The sequence below is a fragment of the Varroa destructor genome, unplaced genomic scaffold (genome assembly GCF_002443255.2).
Source record: "Varroa destructor unplaced genomic scaffold, Vdes_3.0 BEIS01000004.1, whole genome shotgun sequence".
NCBI lineage: Eukaryota > Metazoa > Arthropoda > Arachnida > Mesostigmata > Varroidae > Varroa > Varroa destructor.
The window spans coordinates 47226819-47253256 of NW_019211457.1; the positions used below are offsets into that span (position 1 = coordinate 47226819).

The 26438-nt window shown below is 40.1% G+C and overlaps 1 protein-coding gene across 3 annotated transcripts; it reads left to right on the forward strand.

The window, feature by feature from the left end:
* On the forward strand, positions 1 to 24910 carry LOC111249820 (dexamethasone-induced Ras-related protein 1-like). 3 transcript variants are annotated; one of them, XM_022804182.2, is made up of 6 exons: positions 1 to 523; positions 14645 to 14757; positions 15210 to 15312; positions 16441 to 16574; positions 19965 to 20153; positions 22556 to 24910. In XM_022804182.2, the coding sequence occupies exons 2-6, from the start codon at positions 14659 to 14661 to the stop codon at positions 22709 to 22711; spliced, it is 681 nt and encodes a 226-aa protein (XP_022659917.1). In that variant the 5' UTR covers positions 1 to 523; positions 14645 to 14658; the 3' UTR covers positions 22712 to 24910. The 3 variants fall into 3 exon arrangements, with proteins under 3 accessions (XP_022659917.1, XP_022659916.1, XP_022659918.1); XM_022804181.2 differs by having other exon boundaries at positions 2 to 428; XM_022804183.2 differs by lacking the exon at positions 1 to 523 and adding an exon at positions 534 to 707.
* Positions 24911 to 26438: the final 1528 nt, after the last annotated feature.

The window sequence follows — 26438 nt, forward strand, 5'->3', positions numbered from 1 at the left end:
CCTGCTGCTCAGAGCCTAAGCAAGCATGCGCTTGTCGGTATAAAAGGCTGTTAAAGAGCTAGCGCAAGTTCATTCGTCACAGCACGTTGGTGATCTTATTTGAGCCATATTTTCGACGTCGCTTCGGCAACGATGGGAAGTGTATGCTGTGACAGTTCTACGATTGTTTGTATAAAGGCAAGGTTGACACTTGTTGGTGGCGAACGAATATGCTGAAGGTAACCAGAAGCACCGAAAGTATAATCCACCGGAGCAAATAATCATTGTACAAAAGCACGAGAAGAATCAAACTGTGTAACAACTGTGTAGGTAAACATCGACACGACAGAACATCGGACAGAGTGTCTCGAAGGAGCCAATAGAAACAGTGCAGACATGTAATTGTGTACGCAATGAGCAACATCGAAAGACCATGACGCTCGTGAAAGGTTAGCAGTATTCACAGATGAATGATACTGAGTAACTGATAATAGAAAACTAGTGACAATGAAGGGAAGCGTCATTATATAGGCGTCACTATCAGGTATGGAACGGTTGTGTTTGTGGGAACTTGCAAAGAACTTAATTGAAAAAATTAAAGCCAAAAACCAGTGGTGACATCCTCAGATATTAGGTTTGAGCGTCTCTTAGTGCGGTTTAACTGACCTTGGAAAAGAACCATTGTTTCAAGTACTACAATAACAACTGCATAGCGTAACCTTGAAATAGTAGGTGTTTATTGTATGCATTTATTCAAATTTATTTTTTATTTATTTATTGTATGCAAAATTTTCAGGTTCGTAAAGGTAACTTCTGGCGCATTGTTGTATAACCGCTCAAGCGTGTGGCATAACGTAGGCTGGTTAGCGTCACGCTAAACACTTTGCAACTTGAAAAATCATTTGACAGTGATGTTGGTCCGCACGTAAAGTTAGAAGCTGCATAGATTTCTAAGTAAATATATACATGTCTGCTTTGATATTTTTATAGAGAAAAACTTTATGTATGACGAACACTTTTTGCCTCCTTCATTAAGATGAACAGACAAGCCAAAAAAATCGCTATCTATGACATTGGTAATTATGAAGTTTCGAATCCCCTAGAAAAAATTGTTGCTTACCCAAAAATAAAATCGAATTATTTTTTTTTTTTTGCTAATAAACAGCATTTATTATTATTATTATAAAACACATTATATAATGTGTAAAAAATGGATGGCTAGAGTGATTTTATATATTTAGGTCGAGTTTTCACACGAATGCGCGCTTGTTTTTTTTGAAAAATTTCAAATTTTCTACTAAGGTTTAACATTTAAATAAGCTAGCGTCCAATACGATGAACCGAATTAATTTTAACTAATGTCACAACTACATAAATTATGGGCATACGCAATAAGGGATCTAATGAGGTGTTATCAATTTATTCCCTTATCCGATATGTGTCGAAATTAAATATTGAATAGCAATGTGGATAATATGAGATATCAAAAAAATAGCAACAGATACGCATGAAAAACGGTGCCGCTTTTCATTAAACAATTTTCAAAAGTACCTGTATAAATTGCCGCCTTTACCTCACAGAGATTCGGAAATAATTAATGACAATTTAATGCAATATAACAAAAAGTAAGGATGTAGTTTTCTGTGGGGAAAATTTTTCCATGGGGGTTTCGAAGAAATTAAACTTGCATTCGTATCGAGGAATATATATATATATATATATACATATATTAAACTTTGATGCAATATTAAAATTAGTCAGGGCACACTTTTAAGCATCTGAATGATGCTCTTGGTGGCTAGCAAGCCTCTATTTTAAATGAACTTTTTACGGTCATACTCTACCTGGATATATAATTATTCCTGGTGATTTCCTCTTCTGCATAGGTAACGCATTACAGACTCATCCGCAAAATGTTTAAGTAGATCGAACCGCGTTTCATATGCGTGCAACAAATAGCTTCGCTGCTAATGAACTATTCACATCGTTTGCCGTAAATTACGTTACCTCGTAGGATATTCGTGCAGGAGGAATACGCCCATAGGCAACCCAATAAATGATCAGATGTTTCAGAAGAAATTAGGCAGCCAAGCCGGAAAGCAATAGAATAAGCTTAGTTGCAAATCTCACCTACGGAGACGCTCTGGTGACACTATTTAGCTCTGTTTAAATCAGCCTTCGTATTAATCTGGAAATGGGGTGAACGCCTCTTGGACGCTTTCGGAGCAACGCCCGTCCGATAGCGTTGACTATAGTTTCGTTTCAGCTTCCTTTGGGAGATATTGCATTGGCCCTTTTCAAAGTCACTGAGTCCTATTAATACAGTTTCTCTAATGATAAGGTTCGTCACGTTTCATGAATGCACAACCTGCCCCAGGAGCTCAGAACTGCGGAAAAGAGCCCGGAGTAATCCTGTGATGGTGGTACCGTTGCCATAGTGCGTATATTTACCTTATGTTCGTAGACCAGGAGCTGTTCGCCATTATTGCTAATCAGAACTTTGCATGGCTGTCCACCCGACCTTAAAATGACTCTACTAGATGAGTTTAAAACTTTATTTGTTTGGAGAACGACGAAGCAAAGGAGAGTGCTCGATCATTGTGTTTTTTCTCGGCTAAATCAAGTTATTAATTCAGCAATAATTTGTAGTTGTGAAGAACTGAGATATTATTATAAACTATAACTGGATGAAACACGTCTGCGCACTCACCACCCGATGGGCGCCCCGCACGAAACCTTTTACAGATCTTCTATGAGAATATTTGTGCAATCAACGCCTAAGACGTGATCTAATTTACTAAATTAACCCTAGTTACGACCACGGTTGCCAATAGCATTTGCACTTTGTGCACGGGAGAAGTTCCACCAGCTTGTCCTAACGAACCCACATGACGTCAAGGGGGCAGAATCGTGATGGGTGCAGATCTAACCGCTAGACTAAGGCATATTGGGGATCGCTTTTCTTCCAATTCAATAGTAGTTGCCTGTACTAGTTGTACATGCCGAGGAAAGTGGGCAAACATTCTGAATGCGTCCTGGCCATCTAATGATTACAGATGCGATCTTAAAGGGAATAGGCACACTTTGGATTTTACCGTCCATGCCCAACGATAACCACGTTCATTTTGCTGCAAAAATACCATAAAACTCGCTTATGCGTAGGACCACTAGGGTTGCAAGTTTATTGTAGATGATATATTAAAAAAAATAGGATTTTCACCGAAATCTTCACATCATGTAGTCTTTATAACAGCATCTCCTAGTAGCTGGTTAATCTATAACCATTTCGAATTCAGTTTCAAGATACTTCATATATATCTTCCTGGTATTCCGTAATTGTTGTGATCTCAATAAATACATGTGTTACTACTGCATCATGGCTTTAGGTGACTGGCCGCGACTAAACTAAAATTTACATTTTATTTATAGTTTATTCCAAATCGGGCCGGTAGGGAGAATCCTTCTTTGTAAAACAGTGTCAATATCCACTCCTATCCTCTGAACAATTTCTTATGGGTTAACATCGTCGTTACCATCCTTTCCCGGTTCGCACGTTTCGCAACACCGAACTTACCGGCAGATGGGTCAAGTTCCGGCATCGCCCAACAGTGGCTTCTTGAAGATATAATAAAGTATGACCTGAAGTAATTTAGTAAAACTCGATCGAACTAGAGAATATATTTATATACACAGTTAACAATGTCTTTGCAAGTATTCTCACCCATATGATCGAGCAGGCCTAGATCGTTCGCCATATATTATTCAATACTGAATATCTTACATGGGGCGGAGCACAGTATTTCATATATGATGCTCTAATTATCCTGATTTGCGCGAATTTAGTAAACCATACAAGTGCCGAACGCCCACTCACTTTATGTAGCAATTAATTTCTATCTGCTTCATTCTTACGAACTCTTAAGTACGCGTGCGAGTCGAATACCTTATATAATGCCTCGATATGCATAAATGTATATATTCTTCACATGTGTTTCCATCATATTGCGTGAATTATTGCACCTTGTACCTCGAAGAGGGTAACGAGGTCTTCGCACACAAAGAATAGAGATTTCCCTGTTCCCTAGAGATTCCCTAGAGAGAGAATAGAATTATGGGACCATTATACTGAGCATCTAGCGGCGATACATCGCGCGGGTACTGCGGTGTACTAGTACGTATTGCCATTACAACACCATTGAGAAAACAAAAAATCAACTGCTTCTCAAAGGCTCCCAGCCAGAAGCGACAACAACACCACTATTAACGCTCCTAAAACCGTCGTAATCGTAGCATTTGTGGCCATCAACGCAAAAGAACCGTCTGCAGCGGCATTGCTACGAGCTAAACGACGCGTATATGTTGCGTCACAAATGAACGTACACATAGCTACAGTCAGTCGCAGCTGCTGTCGCTCACCGATCGCCTAGCGAGCTACGGAGAACGAGTAAGCACGAAGGTGAGACGTGGAAAACTGGAACGTGGACGATGAGAGCGCAGAGCGAAATACCCGCCTTCCACGCTTCCTGGAGACGGAAAGAGGCCGGCGCAGACAACGGAACAGTTGACAGACCTATGTTGGTCCCCGTAATAGGACCTTCCCATTGTTCCTGGGAATTAGTAAGCAAACTTACCTGATATACACAATGTATTTGGCCTTCATGCTTCTGGTTACTGCGGTCCCTTTTTGTGGCCTTTTCCAACATATGCTTCATACGCACAGTGTAACGGTAAAATAATCTGGGGCAACGATGAAAACACTTATGGAAAAATGTGCGTGAAACAAATCACATTCCTACAAAAGCAACGTATATATTATTCATATATTTTTCCGCGTATACGCTCTTTCCAATCTCAGTTGGTGTTGGCATCAATTTGCCCTTTAGTTAGTTACGCTATCTTCCATTCTTCTCGGGGAATTTTTTCGGCCGATAAAACTCTAGTCGAATCTCGGCCTTGTCTGTTGCATCAGTCGCAACTGTACACGAGATAGGCGTGTACATGTCCAGCAAAAACAAAAAGATTGCGCACAGATCGTAAATTCGTAGCAGTCACTATATGAGACAGGTATATTGTATAGTTTCTTTTGGCGAACACGATTCCTATGGGAAGACTGTGAGCGCGTCCTTTGCCTACCTAGCTGGAAGACCTGATACGCGGTCGACAATTGCCGATACGCTGTTAAACGGGAATGCACAAAAGATCATACAGTGACACTGACCACAGCAATCAGCCACATACAGGGATGGAAAAACGTGAAAGAAGATCAGATACGCTGGCAGGCTAACGCAGAGGAAAAGCGAGTGGAGGAAGCGAACGGACCAACCACTCTTTATTCCCTTATACAGTTACTGCTTTCCTAAGTGTCGTGCCACACTATCTGCCCTAGCCTTTTTCCGATCTTGATTGCGTGTCTTCGACAAAGGAGCAGTTGTGCTGTGAATGCGTTCATGTGGTATCATGCCTTGTCTTATCACATCCGAGGGGACACGTCCTAGTGTACCGGTATTGATTCTCGCTCGCGTATTACTGTAAAAGCCTGTCTGGACACGGGACATAAGAAACGTTTCGCGTAATACCATCGCCGAAAGGGATTATCGCTCCATATTCTAAAAAATTTAGCTCGCTCATAGCAGCATCACCTAGGGTGAGCTTGTTATAAGGACAGTGACAGAAAGGAGGCCGAATGTGCGTTTACGAATGCCCCGTCCATTGGCAACTGTCGAGAAAACCCGTTACCCATATCGCAATTATGATATATAAATGATTAGGTATTTCTTGTCTGTATTTCTACAGCATATTTGACTATATGGCGCGAGCAAGAATACCTTACTTGCTTTTTAAAAATAATTTATTCTGGCGCCATATGATTTGGGCTATTTCGGTTTGTATACATAGCCAAGATTTTCCTTTTTCGCCGCCACAAACGAGCTGGTCTAGTTCGTTGTCGTTCTATCAGACGTATCGGTGATAAGCCTGGCAAACCGTAGCAATTTCCACAAACAGTGGATTATCGATTTAGGTTGATACGACGTTTTGACATGTCGGGAAGGGAGCGAAAAGACAAGAACGCGACGCTGGTCAGAAATGGAAAACACGATCAAAGTTAACATTGAGGCGACAAGTAATCTCATAGTAGATAAGAAAGAGCAGGCGACGCATGTACCAGCTTCGGAGCTTTATTCCAGAATGCGTTTATTATTAAGATCGGTGTAGATAGCCTGCGGATGCTACATCTGCCCCATGATGTGACCATTACTATCCGTGTAGTATCATACAAAGGCTTAAGTATTATGGTCCTTATACTGTGGGCAATATAGCAGTCACAAAGATCGTCATTTGACGTGTCATTATTCGTGTTCGGCCTATTTCTGGTTGGCACGCTCACACAAAAAAACATACGTTAACGGCACTTGAGATTACGCTCAGTTTTCCATAGCACGGAACGATAGCAACGCGGAATTTTTCCGCTTCAAGACTGTATTGCATTGAATAACCTCAACGATGATGCACAACTAATGTCTGCTTTTGTCTGTTGTTTTCCTTTTCTTTGCCTTTGTTGTTAGTAATCGAGTACTGTAAATCTTGTTTTGGGTTTTGCCTAAATATGGGTTTGCCTAGTAACAGGAAACGGCAGCTTTGACCTTCGCCTTTTTCGTTCGCCTTTCAGCTTACTCAGAGCATCATCGAAACAATTCCGAGCGGGTGCGACACGAGCGACGAGGACACTATAGGTGAATAATCTAAGCTATAAATAACATTTTATAGCTTGTACGAAACGATGTCAGATTTGCTAAATAGCAAAGAAGCCTTTCAATGGTAAATGACCATCGAAAAAGATCAGTGAGGAAAAGGGAAACGATAAGTAAGCTGCAACCGCCTTCGCTGTGGTCCCCTTAGTTTCACTCAAGACAGCAGGGAACATAGAAGAAGTTACAATAGAATATTACGTTATGGTGCACAGTTATATTTGTCCACGAACCGATATTACATATGCGTATTCCATTATCCCGTCTACTCTACTAGATCTTTCAGCTTCAAATTCAGAAGGCGCTGAGTTGTTTCCGGAAACATTAGATAGCATTCAATAGTGCCGGAAAATGAAAGGAATTTCTTTCCATTTGCCTTTCTCTGATCGGCTTTCCCTCGTCTCTTAAATATTGCGCGGCAGAGTGCCCGCACATAGCCATAATACAATCAGTTCCACTGGATTGATCGGACTGATCGATCGAGCAGTCAGCTTCGTCTAGCTTTCAATCAAATAGGGGCATTTGAAGCGGGTTCGGGCCGTCGCTTATGATGGGAGAAAATTCGCTAAAAGTATCGTTTGTTGTCAACAACAACAACAACAACAACAGCAGCAAGGAGCTATTATGTGGGTTTAGCAGGTCTGAACAAAAGGAACAACTACTTTAATGGTCCTTCGAAACAACACAAAATAACTGATAGCAAGTAATACATATAGCCATTTGGCTTAATGCATGAAAGGCTGAGGGAAAGGACTGATCTGATGTTTGCTAGAACAGCGACAAATAAGATTGTGTCATCTCGTATAGATAGAGAGATTAAAAAGCCTAACCGATGTTCCTGTTTTTCTTTGGCACTGGCAGAAACTCTGCCTACAAATAAACTTCTAATTAGTTTAAATCTTACATGCAACTTTAAGTTGAGTTTAACTTAATTCGACTCTAAGAGTAACAACTTTTTCGCATATTTCACTTTGTTCTGCTCAACTGACTGCTAACTATATTAGCACGTTATGCTATCATACACTATAACATGCTGATCATATACGCTATGCCCAATACGACAGAGGGTAAGATTTTGAAGGAACGCATTTTTACTAGATCTTTAGAGCTACGAGTATAGTACAATGATATCGTATTAATTAGCATTGGTAGGATGACAAACCCTGGTCTTTCTCCTTCGCTCGTTTGTAGCCATGTATATTTTCGGCCACCGGGACATTTCACCGCTTCACGTTGTATTCTCTAATACTAGTAGCGTGATAAATGACATGGATGCCTTCCCCGGTAGGTCCTTCGGTCCTGTGATCGTCGAACGCATATGAGGCGTTAAGCGGATGCGTTTCCACTGCGAATCCACCCCTGTTCACAATGAATAGATATTCTCATGTGTTATTCTTACCGTAGTCTATTCCCCTTTTGTAAACCAGTTGCAAGTCTTAGCAGCATTAACAAGTAGATAAGACCATCGGCTTTGACGCTGGAGATTTTTTAACTAGGGGCCGACAACACGGTCAGAGCCCGATGTAGGTTGGCCAGACGCCACACGACAGATAAGCAGACGCACGCTGCACGACGCGCGAGTAAAAGGGTCGAGGCCTGTGCTGTTTCCAGGCTATTTATCAGAGACCCCGTCAATGGGTGTTAAGCAAACCGACCTTAGAGAGAAGATCCACCAATTCCACTAACAGGCTTGGAGACGACTTACGACTGGCAAGTGGTATGGCTCCGTGTGGCTGGTATTCTGCTTGAAGCAGAATATGGGCTTAGTGTAAGGGGGATTGTGGTTGTAAGGTTGCACATACAAGATAAGCCACGCACCGCATGTCTACGGTGACGCCTGTTCACGGCGCGTAACTTACTGCGCTCCCCCGCTTGGCATTGCTGCGATCGCTTGCACCTCTATTGCCGCTGTGGCATCCATATCTACTGCATAACAAAACGCTGGAGAGCGGATGATATGTGATTGTCCTACTTAGTGTAGCCTACAAATGGCCGTCGAAGGAAGGTACCACCAGGGTAAAGGTTCATATCTAGGCCGTTTGTATCTTTATCGGTTTGGCGCCCGTTCTGCTGTTCGAGGTGGTTCTCTGTCTCGTAACGTCAGAAAAACCCTTCACCTTTTTAGTGCTGGTTGTCTGATACGAGAAAGAATATAAGGCAAGGGTCATTACGGAAATAGGTTAGGCGACTGAGAAGGACCAAGGAAAAACATGAGAACCTGCACAGCAACACAAGCAATGTATAAGACAGCAGAGCTAACAATTAAACTGTGGTATAGATATCAACTTGAGAGAAAAAGTACACCATTCGAACGCTTAGGAAAGCCGTCGTCAAAAATATATACTATTGCCCTTAATGGAATATAGGACTGGTCTGTCGCTCTTGAAGCAAACCTATATAGAATAAGCTAGAGGGCTGCAAGGATGAATTGACATCCCGGCAGGATATCGCAATACAAATAGTTTGTAAACTCGTTAGCCTACCACACAACTTTCATCAATTTGTAAACTAAAACAAAGGGGGCGCTGATCGTCAATCACGAAACGGGGCTTCCGTATATCGGTCTAGTAGAATTCGTCGAGCAGTATTTGATAGATTTATTGCAATAAACTACTTAACACATGTTGAACATAGCTAATGATTCTTGTTCGCACACAGACAACCCTTCGTATTGTATCATTGAAACAATCTACTTCCACGGTATTGCGTTGCAGTCTATTTTTGTATTTTTCTATCACTCGTACGATAACGAGTCTGTAAATTAGCCACGATACTCTTTTGAAAAATACATGTGAGTCTGAGAGTGAAGAAGTGAGCATCTGCTCAGCAAGGCCTTATTTCATTACGGTGAAAACCTCGCTTCTATGCGCTTAGTTTTTATAGGCCTACGTCACTATCGTGCTGGTGGCGAGAAGCGCTGAATGCGTATTCTGTTATTTTAATAAGTGCTGGAACATCCGGAATAATCATATATCTATGTATGTTGCTCGCTCACGAGAGTTCATTATAAGGTACAGCGTAAAGTCGTTTACTTTATTAACAACTTTACGAGCACAAGACCGCGTCAATTTATATGTGCCCAACCAGATTTGAATCGAAGAATTCGATGAAGATCGAGTCGTCCAATATTAGCAGCATAACAAATAGCCGTGTTTATTTGTCCTACTGCTGATCAAGAACATAGCCGGAAAGGTTGTAGGATAACAATAATAATTGCTGTTTATTTTTGCAATAGAAAAAATGTTCATACGTTTTTTAGGCCTATTACTTATTCCATGTGTGGGCCGTTTGTGAGCTTCGCGCACCTCTTTCGTCCAGGCTTACCACCACCGCTACTCATTATAAAAACTGGTCGCGAGAACGTAATGAAATGTACAGGCGTATACAAGCTACCTGCGACAGCTTAGTGTCTAACGTGTTTGCCTATTGATCCTAGTGACACGTGATGGTGTAGGTTCGAATCCGGGCATCGACAGGCACACGTTTCATTTCGTGCTGGAAGCCAGCCATTTGTTGGAATACCGGACGGAAAGTATAAAGGCGTGTGTACATGTGCGCTAAATCTTTCTGTATCGTTTTTGATTTATTAGCTATTTCTTCAGCCTCCAGGCTAATCCATCTACTACAGTGTTATATGCACATACGAGATTGCCATGCATTCCTTTATTGCAATCGTCACTAGAATGTAAACCTATCGTTAAATTACATTTTTTGCCTGCCGCTGTCTTTCTCGGCCTATATCACATGATATTGCTTAGATACCTAGCTCTATGATCGAAAGAAACTCTCGTGTTCCACTACAGATATTTTTACATCTGAAACCATCGCCAGACATAATATCAAACTTTTGTATTCAACATTTTTTTGCAAACTTCATTGCTACTTGTAGAAATAGAAACGGATTCTAAGACAGTGCTTAATTAAGGCAATACTAAAAAAAATAAGCCAGGTAAATTTAATGTTCAGTTGTACTCCCGATATTGCTTCAGAGGGCTAGAGCAGAGCGCACTGTGTGTACAACCGCTTCCGAACTCGGCCCGTCACATTGAATATATGACAAGTAACATTTGTCACTAGTATTAGATAGCCTTGAATTGATCGCGCAAAGCTATTTCTATAACCATAGTACTGAATCTGTATACTATAATGCGTACTCAACCGATAAGGCATAGTCCATCGTTTCACGTAGGAGGATTAACCCTTGTTAACTATATGTAATTGCTGAATGTATAGGAGACTTGGGGCACCGTGGAATAAAAAAAAAAAGGCATTTTGTTGATTACGCTGAGATGATAACGCGCATCACGTTTCTTGCGGCCTGAAACACGAGTGTGGCATACATAGTGAGGCCAGCGAAACAGGTCCTTCCACAGATATTGATCTTAGATAAGCTGATAGATTGGTCTTCTCATTATAATCGGCAATGCTAGTCGGTGCGTAGGTACGCCGAAGAATATTGTCATTTTTCAAAGAGTTCCACCAGATAGTCCAGCACCTTTGAATAATACGTTTGTCATAAATGAACCGTCTTTATTTTTAATGGATAAACACATAACCGCTACGCCGTCAACCCGACAGAAGCAAGTGTAACAGGCAGCACTACACACCAACGATTTGGGGCAATGCAAAATCTAGTATTTAGCAGCTGTTTCTTGCACTACTGCTATTTCAGCTTGGAGAACGCTGAGTTGTTCCCCCTAATTTCGACTTCGTAAAAAGACAGAACTCCTATTTCGTCTAGTAGTCACGTGAACGAGTTGACCTCATAGAGGACGCCTTAAGTTCTTACTGAAAAGCTCATCTTCTCTGATCGAAGAAAAAATTAGCTAAATGTGCCATTCATTCACCACATAGGTGGGGTAAGAAATTAGGTTCTTTCTTACGGACGTTCCAGTTATGCGGTGGCAGAGCTTTACTTTATTGTGTGACCAAAACAAATAACCATATGATGTAGGTAAGCTAATTTATTCCAACGGTGAACGTGTTTGCTAAGCGGCAAGCTCATGTGGGAAATATGTGTACAGGGAAAATAGATTGCTAGGAAACACGCGATAACTTTACATGCCAAACTCTCGGCGACGGCAAAGGGATCTGTTGCCTGTTGCGTTTAGATGGGAAGCTTTACCCCTATCGAATGCTGACACAGAGGACACCTTTGGTTTTACTGGAGAAACGTTATCGGTATAAAGGAAGATGTGCCTATTAGTGTATAATAACGGCACAAACCACGCAACTTGCTTGAATGGACAAACGTTATTGACAGTGATCGTAGTAATCATAACAATAACGTTTGCTGTATCGTTGTGGGACGTACACGCTATGCGCATCTGACAGGAAATATCTCCTAAAGAATAACGAATACATATGTGTATGATCTCACGTGAAGGGCAAACCTGTCAAGTGTCTTCGAATATCTCTGCCTTCAGATGGAATCGTAGTAGCTGGGCTCTCAAGCGACCTTTGAACAGGTAAAAATTCGTACTGTCATAGTCGTGGGCCCATTAAACTAGAAGCTCATAAACTCAATCGAATTTGTACGTGTCAAACTCCTACTACAACTGTTCAATAAGTTGGCTAGTTCACACATTGATTGCGGAGATACGTAGTCTATTGGGAATTTAAATTCGATCTTCGCGGATAATGTGTCGCCTGTTAAACGCTCCGGGACAAGCTCGTTTATCAGTGAATTAATTAAGGTAGCATTAATTCAAATCCAATTAGGCCGTCCACGAGACCCCTGTCGGGATAAATTATATTATTTTTTTCGGGGTATTTTATTTTCGACCTTAGATGTATCTTTATGAATGTTCACAGCGCTGATAGCTATAACAGTTTTTTTTTTTCTTCTAAATTAGTTTAGTATTACCAGTTATTTGTTCTCTATGAAGAGGTCTTCGAAATCACCTGTTCGTACCTTCATTGAGAACCTAATCGAAGCCGGCCTTTCTCGGCTAACCTGGGATTCTTCTAATAAACCGCTAAAACAGCATCGCAACCATAAACTCTTATAATAATACCTTATTTTTCTAACAATTTATATCAGATAGTAATTTCGTAGACCGATCCAATTGTTGTTATTAAGCTCTTGCTGACTAATCTTATCTATTCTAGCACTGAATTCAATTATGTGATGACGACCTCCTGTTCTATTAACTACGGCACTCCTTTTTATTTTTAGTTTGTCAATCATGGTAAGCTTCTTATTCTAAGTGAGTTTGGTTCTTCATACAGGTCTCTAGATTAGAAGCATAGGCAAGCACCTAGATGTTGCGTAAAATTCTCTTACCTGACTAAAATGAGTGGGAACAGCAGGCCCAATCGTCTCATTTTCTATTGCCCTGAAACTGTTTTCCTAAGACGTCTGTTCGAATTTCTTATTCGAAGAGGACCACGTTCCGTGATGCGTGCAGATACCTGCCATGCGTGCATGATGACAATCGCTCTCGCACTTTTCGTCTGCTATGATTGATTGCGTGATTAGGTTCCCAACCGAAGATTGCCCCCAACACACTTGCTTGGCCCGTACACACGACACGCTTCGAGTGTCCAACAGATATAGAAGCATGTAGAACCTTTATGCCACATATTCTTATATGCATCACGTTCTACCTTATAACGTAGCCAAGCTGGAAGCAGTCTACCAATCAAGGTTAGGGGCCTTGGCCTCTTTATTCCATTGCCACCGGGTCGGGAACAATTCGATTTGTTTTCCACTCATCGTTCATTTGACGATGTTTAGGGTTTTGAGTGATGTCTGCGAGATGATCAACCTAATGGAGGAGTTCGCCCGCTGCCAAAAGCCTTTTGGTCGAAATTTCCAGTTTGTTTTTTGGCTTGGGGAGGGAAAAGTAAAGAAGGACAAGCAAGTAACAAGGAAAACGTACCAATGTCTTGACCCAATGCCTAGGCCTATTTCAAAGTCTGAATATCTGTATGCCATGCTAAATGCGGGGCTTTCCAAGCTAATAAATCGATGTAGTACCTTTCAAAGACGATAATTTACGAGATCATGCACATGGACTGCACGCAGGTAGACCAGCGCAGAAGGTCCGAGCAAAAAAAACTCGTTTGAGTTCACACTTACGTGTGTTAAGGGTACGTCTTTCTTGCCCATTTGATCACAGACGTAATCCATTACGTTGAACCTTGAGGATGCCTAGGAAGCGATAGGGATCACGCAAGCAATATTAACTCAATTTGTAGGCCCAGCCAGTGGATATTGCCGGCGCGATAACGAACCCCTTTGGCTGTCTATTATTAATAAAGGTGAACGCTACTCTGTTTTATCGTGTTATGTTGGCAAAGGAGAGATCTGGTGGCGAAGCATCGCTAGAGTGGAAATAACCTCTGCCTCATTGTTGTCATCTAGGTTGCTCTAGCGGAATATAAACGAGCCCATCAAGATAAATCCCCGTTGCCATTCTACAAAACCTGCAAATCGTTGTTCCTCATAAAAGGCCCTTAGTATGGTCGATTTTAATTCGTTATATGTTGAAGGAGCCCTCCAGCTGATTGTCGACGGCTTTAGGTCTACAATAAAGGCAGACGATTGTGAGGGAGTAGACGCTATCTAGCAGTTAGAGTCGTTTTCCAACTACGCCATTCACAGCCATCCTTTAGATAAATGTATGATACAGTGTTATCGGCCCTTTTGCTGAGAACGATTTTGGCGATGAGCGTGTGTGCTACAGTATAGATATGTGGACCTACTGTTGAGATATCTACCAATATATGTCAAGCTAAATTGCATACGTGTATGTTATATAGAGATTGAACTATGTGAAATCGGCTAGAGGAAATTGCTGAAACAAGCTGGTGAACGAAGTATCTTGTTTAGTATTATTATTATTACTGCTTTTAATCTAAGCAGCTGATAAACTAGAACAGATCTAAAGCAGCAGATTTCAATATTCTTTCAGAATTTCAGGTCAAAATGTCTGCGGCGAGTAGAACCGATCTGCTTCCCACTATCGATGAATGCTCAGTGCGAACTAAAGACCATTACAAGCTGGTCGTGCTCGGTGATTCAAAAGTAAGCATATCGAAGTAAAATGACGAAGGCCTAGGTTACTAGTCCAGTATCAGGCAATACCCTGTCGATAATCTGGGTTAGTCTTTGAAACTACGTTTAGAATTGCCAATGGGAAAAGATTTCGCCGTTGCAGATCCTTGTTTTGTCTTATGTCAGATCTACTATCCATAATCTTATTCAGCCTCCTATTCGATGGATTACAACGCGACTATTTAATTTATTAAAGCAACTAGAAAAATACCAATTGAGCCAAGCAAAACAAATCATGACCCATGAGTGAAACACTTATTTCCTCGTTTTCTGTCCTTATTTTATATCACCTTATGCATATTTTTTAAGATAATCCCTTTATTCTATTTGCCTGTTCACCGCTGGCGATAACGAGAATTCTTGAGGCGAGGTCTATCCATGGTTATTACAGGATTATCATATTATTATATAATATGTTGCAGGTAGGGAAGACTTCAATCATCCATCAATTTCTTTACGGTAAAATGCCCCCAAAGTACAGCGCCACTGTCGAAGAGTTCCACCAAGGAGAATTCGATCTGAACGGTACGTATAATATTGCATTATAAATTGATTCTATCATTCCCGCTTTCAGCTCGATGGTCAAAGTATTACCAGCTACCGTAATGATCGAATCGAGCTCGTATAATTTACTACCTTTAGTAGTCGTTAGCGAGTGATTTTTCCAGTGGTATCTATTTCCTGCAGTATTTGTTTTACCAGCGAATAAAGACAAAATCGTACTTTTGTTACCCTGCAAATACTACAGTCTCTTCACTTGGTCCTAACAGTGACGGTATGTATGGTTACATAATTGCAGTATACGTCATAATACCACCGTGTATAAGAAGAATACCACTTACAATGTAGAGGACACCTCTAGTTGCTTATCTGGGCTACTAGGAAGTTAGCTACTAGTTGCAGTAGGTTCCCATCTTTTCGCAGGTAAAGCGAGTACCTTCAGAGTTTAGGCAAAGATAGGATCGAGAATATGGGCGCCGATTGACAAGCCCCTGGCATCAAGGGATCAAGGATCTCCTGGCACCTTTTAAAAGCTACTGATTTTTTTTTCCATACGATAATATAAAGGTTGATTAATCTTTAACGATTACGTCAGAACCTCGTTCATGACGGCGACAATGTCAGCAGCAATGGTTACCGTGTTACAATAATGATATCGAAAACCCGCAGCAGTTCAGGAGACCGGCTGCAATACATTTACTAGACCAACACGATCTCAGAGAGTGATGTGTTTTCGTATGGCTCTAGGCCATATCCAAACAGAAATAGTATCTACAACGATGGTGAATGGTAGCAATCATTCTGTAAGGGCAGCATAAATGCTGATTAGTGAGATTCAACATGGCTACAAGCACAGGAGGATCTGTTGATCTAACCTCCCCAATAGCGGAAGACGGTGCTACGATATTTATAAACAAAGTTAGGTATAGTATATAAATAGCCAGATCAGTGCTTAGAGCGACTGTGACAAGATTAATGCTTATGTTGTAAGAATAGCAATCAGCGCAAAAAGTGCCACTGTCGTCAAACGTTGGTATTACTGACTGTTCGTTGTGGTATATGAAAGCCAGATAGAATGTATGTTGGCTCGCATATAAAAGGCCTGCGTCCAACATACGACTAATGCGTGTGTATGTATGTTTACTTTGGCAGGAACATCGTTGACATTGGACATTGTCGACACTGCTGGTTCTTACCCGTTTCCGGCCATGAGACGCTTGGCTATCACAACAGGCGATGCGTTTATTCTCGTCTACTCGATTGATAGTCAGAAGTCCTTCGAACAGGTAAACAATAATTATGGCACAATCGTACATAAGCAATGGCTGTCCTTCGACACTTCAGTCGGCTATAGGGCATCCCACTAACACGTAAAACACCATGTGAAATGGAAGAGCCGAGTAAATCCAGTGTTGATTTGATCAACATAAGCCCTTCGGCACCGAAGCGCTTTATGTTGATCTGGCTTGCTCGGGTCTGATTTTCTAGTTTTTACAACAGACAAAAAGCGGCCTATATACTTTAAAGATAAGCGTGTCTAGTCGTGGAAATGTGACTGTAGTAGATTCAACGCAGTGGTCATGACCAGGATCATTCCTGCGCTGAACGACGACCTCGGTCTATAATTGGGAAACGAAAAATCTACCAAATTCAAAATTCGACAAAAGTTACTTCTAATTTATGTTTCTTTTCCTATGCCATAAAAAACATGCGAATCTGAAAACGGTCGTGACGACATTTAAAATGCGTAATGATATAGAATATTAGGGTGCCTTTAGCATTGAAGTACTATGAATACTTCATGGCAAAAGTACACCTATTTTAAGGTTGAAAGTGTGTCAATTAGAAGACATTTTGACATGTTATTTCAGAAAAGCTGTAGACGAAGTCGAACAGCCCAAGCCACCATATTATGAATAGTAACTAGAGCCTGACAATTGCACAGCACTGGTCTTCCTTTAGACTGCCTAGGTTCGATTTTGGACCAAACAAATTACTGGCAAAGTCGGAGCTTTATAGCATCAATGGAAATAAGCTACGAATATAGTAATTCTTTCTGCTTCCGGACTGCTTATATGGCACTTCCTGGTCTGACTAAATAAAGATACTAGGGCATGTTGTAGAATTGGCTATAGAAGAAGTTCAGTAAGTGATTAGGTTTAGTATGACCTTTTGTTGCGCTTTACAGGAAAACGACTCATTTCAATATGAAAAAATAGGGCAATTTAAGGGGCGACAAAGTTAAAGGGTTCGTTTAACCTCTCCAGAGCTGCATTGCAGTAAAATCAACGCGAAGGCTGTTTCAGAGGCCAATTACACAGTCGAGTCAGTTCCACCTGCTGTTTCGCCAATAGCCGTTATTTTCTCACCCGAAGTTAGCGTAGAGGGTGGTAAGATCCTTACAAACAGAAACTACGTGGGCATCAACTTGATCCTGTCTGCTGACTGAGTAACTCAATTTTGGTTATAGCAACTCAATTGGATAGATACTCAGCGTTTAAGCTTGGGAACTTTGAACATGATAATTGTCCCAATCTGTAGTTTGTCGCAGAACCTGAGAGCAATTTAACGGTATTGATCTGTTTTTCCAGAACTAAAAGGCTAGAAGCCGTAATTAATAAAACGTCGTAAGCTTCTGTAGCTTGCCCATACTCTACAGAATAGCATTTCTGCATATGCCTTCATTGTTATGGAAGTTTTCGGGTAAATCAGAGCAAACGTTTAAGGAAAAAGGAAGCAATGGTAAATCTACATGTGGACGAAGTGCTTGATTCAAGAGTCTTTTCGAGGTGGTCTTTTTCATAGCCCCGTCATCAACAGGGATATCTGACAAGGATGACCCTCCATCCCATAACAACCATATCCAAGGATGCCATGGGGGCCAATTTAAGGTTTTGCTAGCTATAAAAAGCAGCATACAATATGAAAATCCTATTTTCCATATTTTGCACGAAATAGTTGGAACTCCTTTTCCAGACGACGCAAACAAGCAGAAAAGGCTATCCTGAATTGTCAGGAGGTTCAAGTGTCCTGTTGCATTTTCCTATTCTAATTTATTTTTAGCAATAACCTTCAAACTATTTACTTGGTTTTCCCGCCTCTGGGTTTGCCGCTGTTAATGCATATGACCGCTGATTTTACAAAGCTAAATGCTTGGGCAGACAGTTGACTTTGCTCTGCAATGCGCTTCCTCCTATGCTAACATACTAACGAAGCTGAGGTGAACTTTCTGGTAAGATTTGAAAAGCCAATAGTAGAATTGAGCGTTTTTCAGGCAAAGATACACGCACGAGCAAGGGCAAGATGGTCTGCAAGTTAGCCAATATTTCCTCTAATTCCATAGACGCCTGTAAGGTGCTATAATAACTTGAGGCCTTTCCGTATCCTTTTACTAATTTCTCTTTCTCTCTGCCCCACACATAATTAGCTAACCAAAAAATAGGTATGCATAATTATATCCAATTATCGAAGCTAGTATAACATTGTCTTTGCAAAGAAATGCACTCTACTCTACTAGACAAGTTTCATTATAATTGATAAACAACATCATTAATATATCGGTCTAATGCAACGTTGTATAGCCAAATATACATACCAGCTGATGAAGGCAAGTTATATATAATTGGAACGCTAACAAATTTCGCTTTTCAGGAAAGGGGTTTCAAGATTAAAGTCCAAAACCACCCCTGTAAGTCATATTAACGATGATATCACCAGGAGTTAAACGGCCGTCCGTGGCAAAACGAAGTAACTGACTATATACAACAGTATCGTATTTCGTAAGGGCCGGCAGGATCAAGAAGTTGCTTTTGTAAGGGGACCATTGAATAGAGCCTTCGAGGAAAGAGAAGCCTAATTAGCATGCAATTGGTTTCTGTTTCCATAATAATATAGTTTGATGGTAATCTTCAATATAAGTCAGTGGTAATTTGTGCCAGCGTTTTGTATAGGCGAAGGCGAACAGCCACGGTCTTGTATTTACCTTCGGACAGGAGAAGGATCATTAGTTGACGTCTTTTTTTTCCATAAGCAACGAGAAATAGGTCAGTTTATTTTTCTTGCCTGCTCTTAGGACGAGGCGTAGTGATCTGATATTGGCTAGTCTAAGAAACACTGTCGTATCAAGTTCAACATAATTGTTTAGGCACTAAAAGGTCTCCATTTATGTTTATCTTTCATATAGCAGAAATACTTGATGAAAGAGCCGAGTTGTACAATGGCAGGCGAAAGAGACATGAACGTGTGTATGATCTTGAGTTTTTATAATCTACGTGCACGAACATGGGTTTGTCATCCGTCATCCTCTACGGCAAATATAACACCCAAGCACATCTATAGAATAAAACATATGTTCTGCTTTCGCTTGGGGTATGCCGTAATTTGTTAGGAAAGGTTTAACTAAATCCATGTTGAATTGCTAAAAAAACGTTTCTGTATAGCCCTCTCTCGTATCGCTTTGCGTATTGGGTCATTTACTTGAAGGGGAGAAATAACGAGACAATCGTTCATGCCTATACTTTTTTTAGGTAGTAATCCATTGTGAGGCCGTCTCCGATTTTTATACCGAATGCCTAGAAGACTTCCTTCTCGGAAACTTTTTTAGGTGATATTGCTCCTGACAGCTATATTTTGACCATAGTCATCATAATCATCCATTCTTATATCTATTATGATAGGTACGAGCACTCCGTGACGAAGTTCTCGAATACTGTAATCGGCAGGCACACATTATAGTGGTTGGTAATAAAGCTGATCTTGAAGAACGAAGGCAAGTTAAGAAAGAACTTGCAGAGACCCTCGTTGAAATTGACTGGGAACATGGTTTCATTGAGACGTCAGCTCGTTCCAATGTGAATATTTTGCAGGTGAGTTATTCTGAGCATACATTGATGGATATCCTAAAAAAAAAATTTGTTTCTTCACACTTTCCCTACAATTGATTTGCTAGTTTTGGGGGTATAGTGGGGAGGCATACGTTAGGGCAGGGTCAAACAGTTTATGGTCGAAACCACTTTTTAACAAGATACTTAAACAATGTTGGGTTTTTACTCTTACGCAGTGCTATGTGGAACGAGACAGCTCATATATGTTCTGAGTGTGTCAAGTAAACTATAGCTGTCGCTATAGATGTTGATGAAATCCGGTAGTGATCTCTGATCTAGATATGACTTCACTTGGCTTTCAGACCTTTTAAGGTCGGAAATAGATCTACACACAGCTATCTACGCTTTTTGTTTCTAATTAAAGGCTAACTGTAACTGGGCCTATCATCGATCATTTCATGACATTTTACAAAATAATATTTGCATTACACTTCGTGCTATATTCCGAACGTCCTATGTATCCGTCTACACAAACTGTTTGCTAAGCACGATTATATACCAGCAATGTACTTGTTTGCACAAGTTATTTTCTGTTCTTCTATACAATTTTTACGTATACGCTTTACGGAAATTGTAACGTAATGACAGCATCTCTGATACATCGCAAAAATTCCTCACTATTACCATTTGGTCGTAATTGTCTAGTTATTATACAACAGAATAATTGCAGTATACTATCATTTGTAGGGCGCTATTATGCTGTCGACTAAGTCAGTCATGGGTATTTTTACCCAACATTAAAACTCTAAAATGATTTGATTGTTCGACGATTTACTTATAAGATATTTCCGCACGTGTCAGAAGATCTAGTTGATCTTTCTGAAGACTCATTAATGTTCTCTAAAGCTGCTTATGTTTAATGTCTATAGTCAGAGCAGCGTATCAGTCCCGATACTCAGGGCGACTTTGGCGAGATGCAGCATATAACCGACGGATAATAGATAGGCCAAATAGATTTGCAACGTCTGCTGTCAGCTTTTTCTGAGCAGTCGGATTAACAATTAACTGATTTAATTCGCATATGTTTACGCTTTTGCCTACCTATAATTTGTTTAGAGCTGATCACAGCTTCAAGTTTTGGATGGTCAGAAGCGGTAGGAAACTAGTCGCCGGTCAGAGTATCTTTGTATACCACTAAGTATAACGAAATAATGACATACATATATATGTCTTTATGTTCGATATGTTATCCGAAACGGTTATACAGCAGATCGATTGATACCTTCGGCTTTTCGTTCCCAGTACGATCAGATGATGGAACGAGATTTCAATATTTGCCAGTTTCCTGGAGTGGGAGCATGCTTACTTGAGAGACGCTATTGGGCGAGACCATAATAATTTCTTGTCGTATGATGATGCTTTGACGGCTGAACTCACTGCTATACATTGTAATGTTCGTTTACGCAGAGTACTCAGTCATGAAGGCATCGTACTACAATAAAGTATCACAGAGCAAACGTTATGCAATGATTACGATGAGTGCTCGAGTCGTTCGTATACGAAACCTTTAAATTGATCATAGTAATTGGCCACTTTGCGGTGCAACCAGTGTCCGTATTAGCTATATATTACTGTACAAAAATACTCTAACACGACCTGGGACGTCCGCGAATTTATAATTTACCGAAATTTAAAAGGAATCTATTTGTTTTATTTATAATAGAAATCGCGCGCCTATTATTGTTTTAAATTTGCTCGGATTTCGTGTTCTGTGTGTTCACTAGAAGAAAATTTGGTCCTTCTTCCAAGCTCTGCGTACAACGTAACCGCCTCCAACTAGTAGGGGGCACAGGAGTGCGATTGCTCGTTAACCATAAGGAACAATTCAAGAGACACCGTAATCTTCACTCGAAGTTCATTATTTTGGATGACAGTGATGACCGTAGACGTAAAACTGGGCTTGTTGACGACAATCGTGCTTCGAGCCAGTGATTAATCATTATGGTAATATGGTATATTAATTTAATTCAATATTCTAATGAGCTCTCAGGGATCGACTCGACGATTGAGTTACGGAACATGGCCAATTTTAGTGGTTGACTGATACACGAATGAGGATCTACCGGGGTTTTTCCAGTTACCGCAAATACAAAGAAAATTAATCGCTTCCAAATAAAAATAAAAGTACGAAGTGTCGATTGGAATTGTCTCACAAATACCGGCCACTATTAAGCTTCATAGTTCAATTCCAATTTTGTATCACAGATCCCAACGGAATAGAGTTTTGTTATATCCCTGTATATATCTTACGGTTATTGCTGCGTGTTTTTTTGTCAGCTTGTATGGCAAGCAAAAATTCAGCTATATAGTATTATTACGTGGGATAGCCAGCATATCGTACACGCGCATATCGTAACGTAAAGCGTATTGCTTTATTGTTGCAGATCTTCAGAAAACTGATGAATATATCGAAGATCCCGATGGAGCTAACGCCAAAAGTTCTCGAGAAACAACGTCGAAAGTCTCTGCCAGTTCACAATACCCAGCCATCCCTTAGGGACCAAACACTTCTTAAACGAAATTCCTGCAACGTATCATAAACCAATCGAACTTCTGAAGCCCTAAGGCAATATCGATCGTATCTAACCGGCGCGACGCTTGCTTTCGAATTTACCGGGTAGGCCTCGAAGTAGTTTCGGCGTATTTCATTTTCATCGTAACAAATCAGTGAATCATCACCAAATGTCATGAACAGCATATATAACTCGTATACAATAACCAGGAAAAAAACAAGTGGAATCGAGGCATCAGATACGTCAATAATAGTGGTTAAGATGTCTGCTAGAAAACTAACGGACACCAATAGGACGGAGGGCGCATAACGCCGCAAACACGATGAAGTCCAAGAAGAATCGCGGACTTGCAAGCCAGCCGTAGAAAAATTAGATATCCTGCATAGAGGCGAATGCTGCGTGTCGATGCCATGTTCTAAGAAAAGTCGCTATTTCTAACGTCCACTTCTTATCCAATTGTGGACCGAAGGAACACGTTCACCCAACTTCCAGCTCATCTCAATTCCTTAACGTCGACCTTGAATCTCGAAAAGCGAAGCAAAACCAAAGGAATGCATAGAGGATAATGACAAAAATACCTAGAACTACTGCTCATATCATCCATTCGCTATGAGGTATTTGGGGGTAGGCAAAAGACTAAAAGTACCTATACCCAAAATAAGACATATTGCTTCTTCCGATAAGCCGAATAATATCGAAAATTTACATTAATTACCCAAATGAAAATGAAAAACACACAAAAATTGCATAGATGATAGTCATTCGCATATAATTTTTATTAAATAAAAACAAATAAACATTCAATACTGGAAAAACGCTTAGAGAAAGGTAGGGAAAGATGCGTGAACCGAAGTCTTTCGAAAATAAGACTGATAAATAAACGAAGCAAAAAAAACGGAAAATCCTATACATGCGACACATATATACAGCATACGCGTGCATATAGCTTACAAATCATTCACATGGATATCTACACGAAAATACAACCAGCTAAGTACAATACGAAAATATTTTGAAGAATATGGAAAAAATATGCCAAAAACCTTATTGGCTTCGAACTATGGGGTTCAGACATTCGCCTGATAATGATACTGAGAAAAAAATTGCACCGTGCTAACACGATGTATATGTTAGAAATCAAAAGTATAATTATTAATGTAGAAAAAATGAAGAAGTTAATAAATAAACGACCTACTTAATAAATTGATACTACAGCGTCTCTAGTACTATGGCTTGCTGTCCTCACTATCGTAGCATTTATATATATATATATATATACATACCAGCCTGCAAATAGCAACTAGCTATTTGTGCTCTGGACAGACGGGCAGAATATTGATCGAAGTTTCAATTGACAGGCAGCCTGTATAGGGGTAGAAGGAATTTCGAAGCACGCACTTCTTCATTTTTTTTTTCTCATGAATAACTGTATCTGTTTGGCCTCATAAAGTGACCAGTTAAAACTATATATGAGCTAAGCGAGAAAAGAAAACTCTCGGTAAAGAAATATCTGCTATTGGGTATCAATTGTAGAGCAGCCTTTATTACGTCCATTTCAATATCCGTTATATAGAGATCCATCAAATAAAGCCATGTGACTTGGATCATTTCATATATTTTCCCGTTGCGAATAGTATTATTATTAGAGTGCAGCGCGGCTAGTTTCAACTTTGAATTTCCCGCTTTGTAAGTACGTGCGTCTGCTATTCTTTGAGCAGTAGCTTGATAACAACATGATGCGTAACGTTCCCCATACATTCGGCTGACAAACAACAATTAAGCCTTGTCAATAGTCGACTACGTCCAGAGCTATCGGTGAGGAAGATAGATAGGCGCTACTAGAAGCGATACAGAACCCGACTCTGAGGTATAATTGTAATTTATGAAAATCCATTGCATCCACTCACACATTCAATGTTTCGCTCCACGGATCATTTTATAAAACGTAAACATTGTCAAACTCTAATAAATGCAGATAAGATTAATAGCTGAAAATTACAATATTAAGGACGATAAGGTGCAGTTATCGTAGGTGTTATTTTTGTTACTGGATTTTTCCTTTAGCAAATTGAAATATGGGCAAGTCTACGTTATAGCAATGGAGACATATGGGCCAACGAATTAAATGTCTTTGATTGATATTTTGTTAACAAATCATTAATGACTGTAATTCTTCTTCTTCTTGTAGCAGATGTTCTCAGATTAAATAAACTTTCGCCCACCTTACCTCACCCTGTCGTTTATTTTTGGTATATTTCAAACTGAAAACAAATGCGAAGATCGTAATGAACGAATCGTGTTGATTTGCTGGCCTGGTAAGAGGCCATGTATTGCATATACTGTATGGAGACTTAGCAGAAACAGCAAAAGTAATTTGGTTCAAGTACTATAGTATTCTAATCTTAGGCTTATCAAGAAACCCATAAAACTTGCTTTCGTTTAGAATGTCATCGAATTTGTATCTAAATGCATAGTTATTATTACAGCATACGGAATACACAGTGCCGTAGAGCAACTACAGGAATCGATTTAAACCAGGGTGGAAATACGGGCCACGTCAGCAGGAAGTTGTCGGACTGCCACAGCCGGCATGCTGACAGCGCTTCTATAAACCCGCTCGTTCGCAGCGGGACCATTTAGCCCGCATCGCATCGTTTACTAGAAGCAATACAGATGCACAGCAATCAATATTAAGCACGCTTCTATCGGGAACTCGAAAACGGGAAACATCATGCATAAAGTTTGCAAAAATCACTGGAGAAAGTCGCATCTACAAGCTGAAAATGATACATAACGCACAGCAACGTATCAATAAGTAATCGACTAAGCCAAGAACATCCACGCAATCTTCTACGTAAAGAAGGAACAGGAACTGTAACAAGCTATTTTTTTTTTTTTCGTTTTCGGCATTAATAAAACACTTCGTGCGGATCTGTAGAAACGAGTCAGGGGACGAAATTGGCCTAAAACCAGGACCTGTAAGGGATGATGCAATCATGCTTTTAACAACTGTGAAGCTGAAAAAGGCATCGTGGTAGAAGTAATTCAAAAACAGGTCGCGGCACAAGTGCTAGATTTCAGACTACCAATGCCTCAAGTCAAGTTGTCAAGTATCGGTGTGAGGAGAATCCCATACGCTGGATTTGAATTTATCGAATATAATATAAAGACCCTCGAGACAAACTTAATTATTCTTATTATAATGGAAATATTCTCCAAAGCCTTTCACTCGGGATAATCAAACGAATAGTATGAAAATACTGTCAGTTGAAATAGACTCTGTTAGTATACGCTTTCCCTTGGATTAGCCTTTAAAAAATGGACATGATGAATGCAATTTTTTAAAGCCGTTTTTAGTCGTATCATAGAATATCCCAAATGCGGTTCTGACACAGTTAACGCAGAACAACTTTTTCCCTCTCACTTTTATATGTATATATAGTGTTTGTCAAAATAATTTCAAAGCAGACGACACGACTCGTCTGCTTAAATGAAACAAAGAACAATTTCGAGAATATAAATGCGCTTTTAACAGAAATCCAATGTTGTTTGATACTGTGCGAACTGCAAACTTCATATATATATATATATTTTTTTTTTTTTTTTGTATATCTCAAACACTAAATTGCCTATTGGTCTTAGTTCTTTTGAGAATAGTTTCAAGGCGGATGTAGAAAATGCGCAGTAATATAATGATATTGCAAACACGTGGCAGAGGTGAGAATGTCAAACAAACGGTTTAAGGATAAATCAG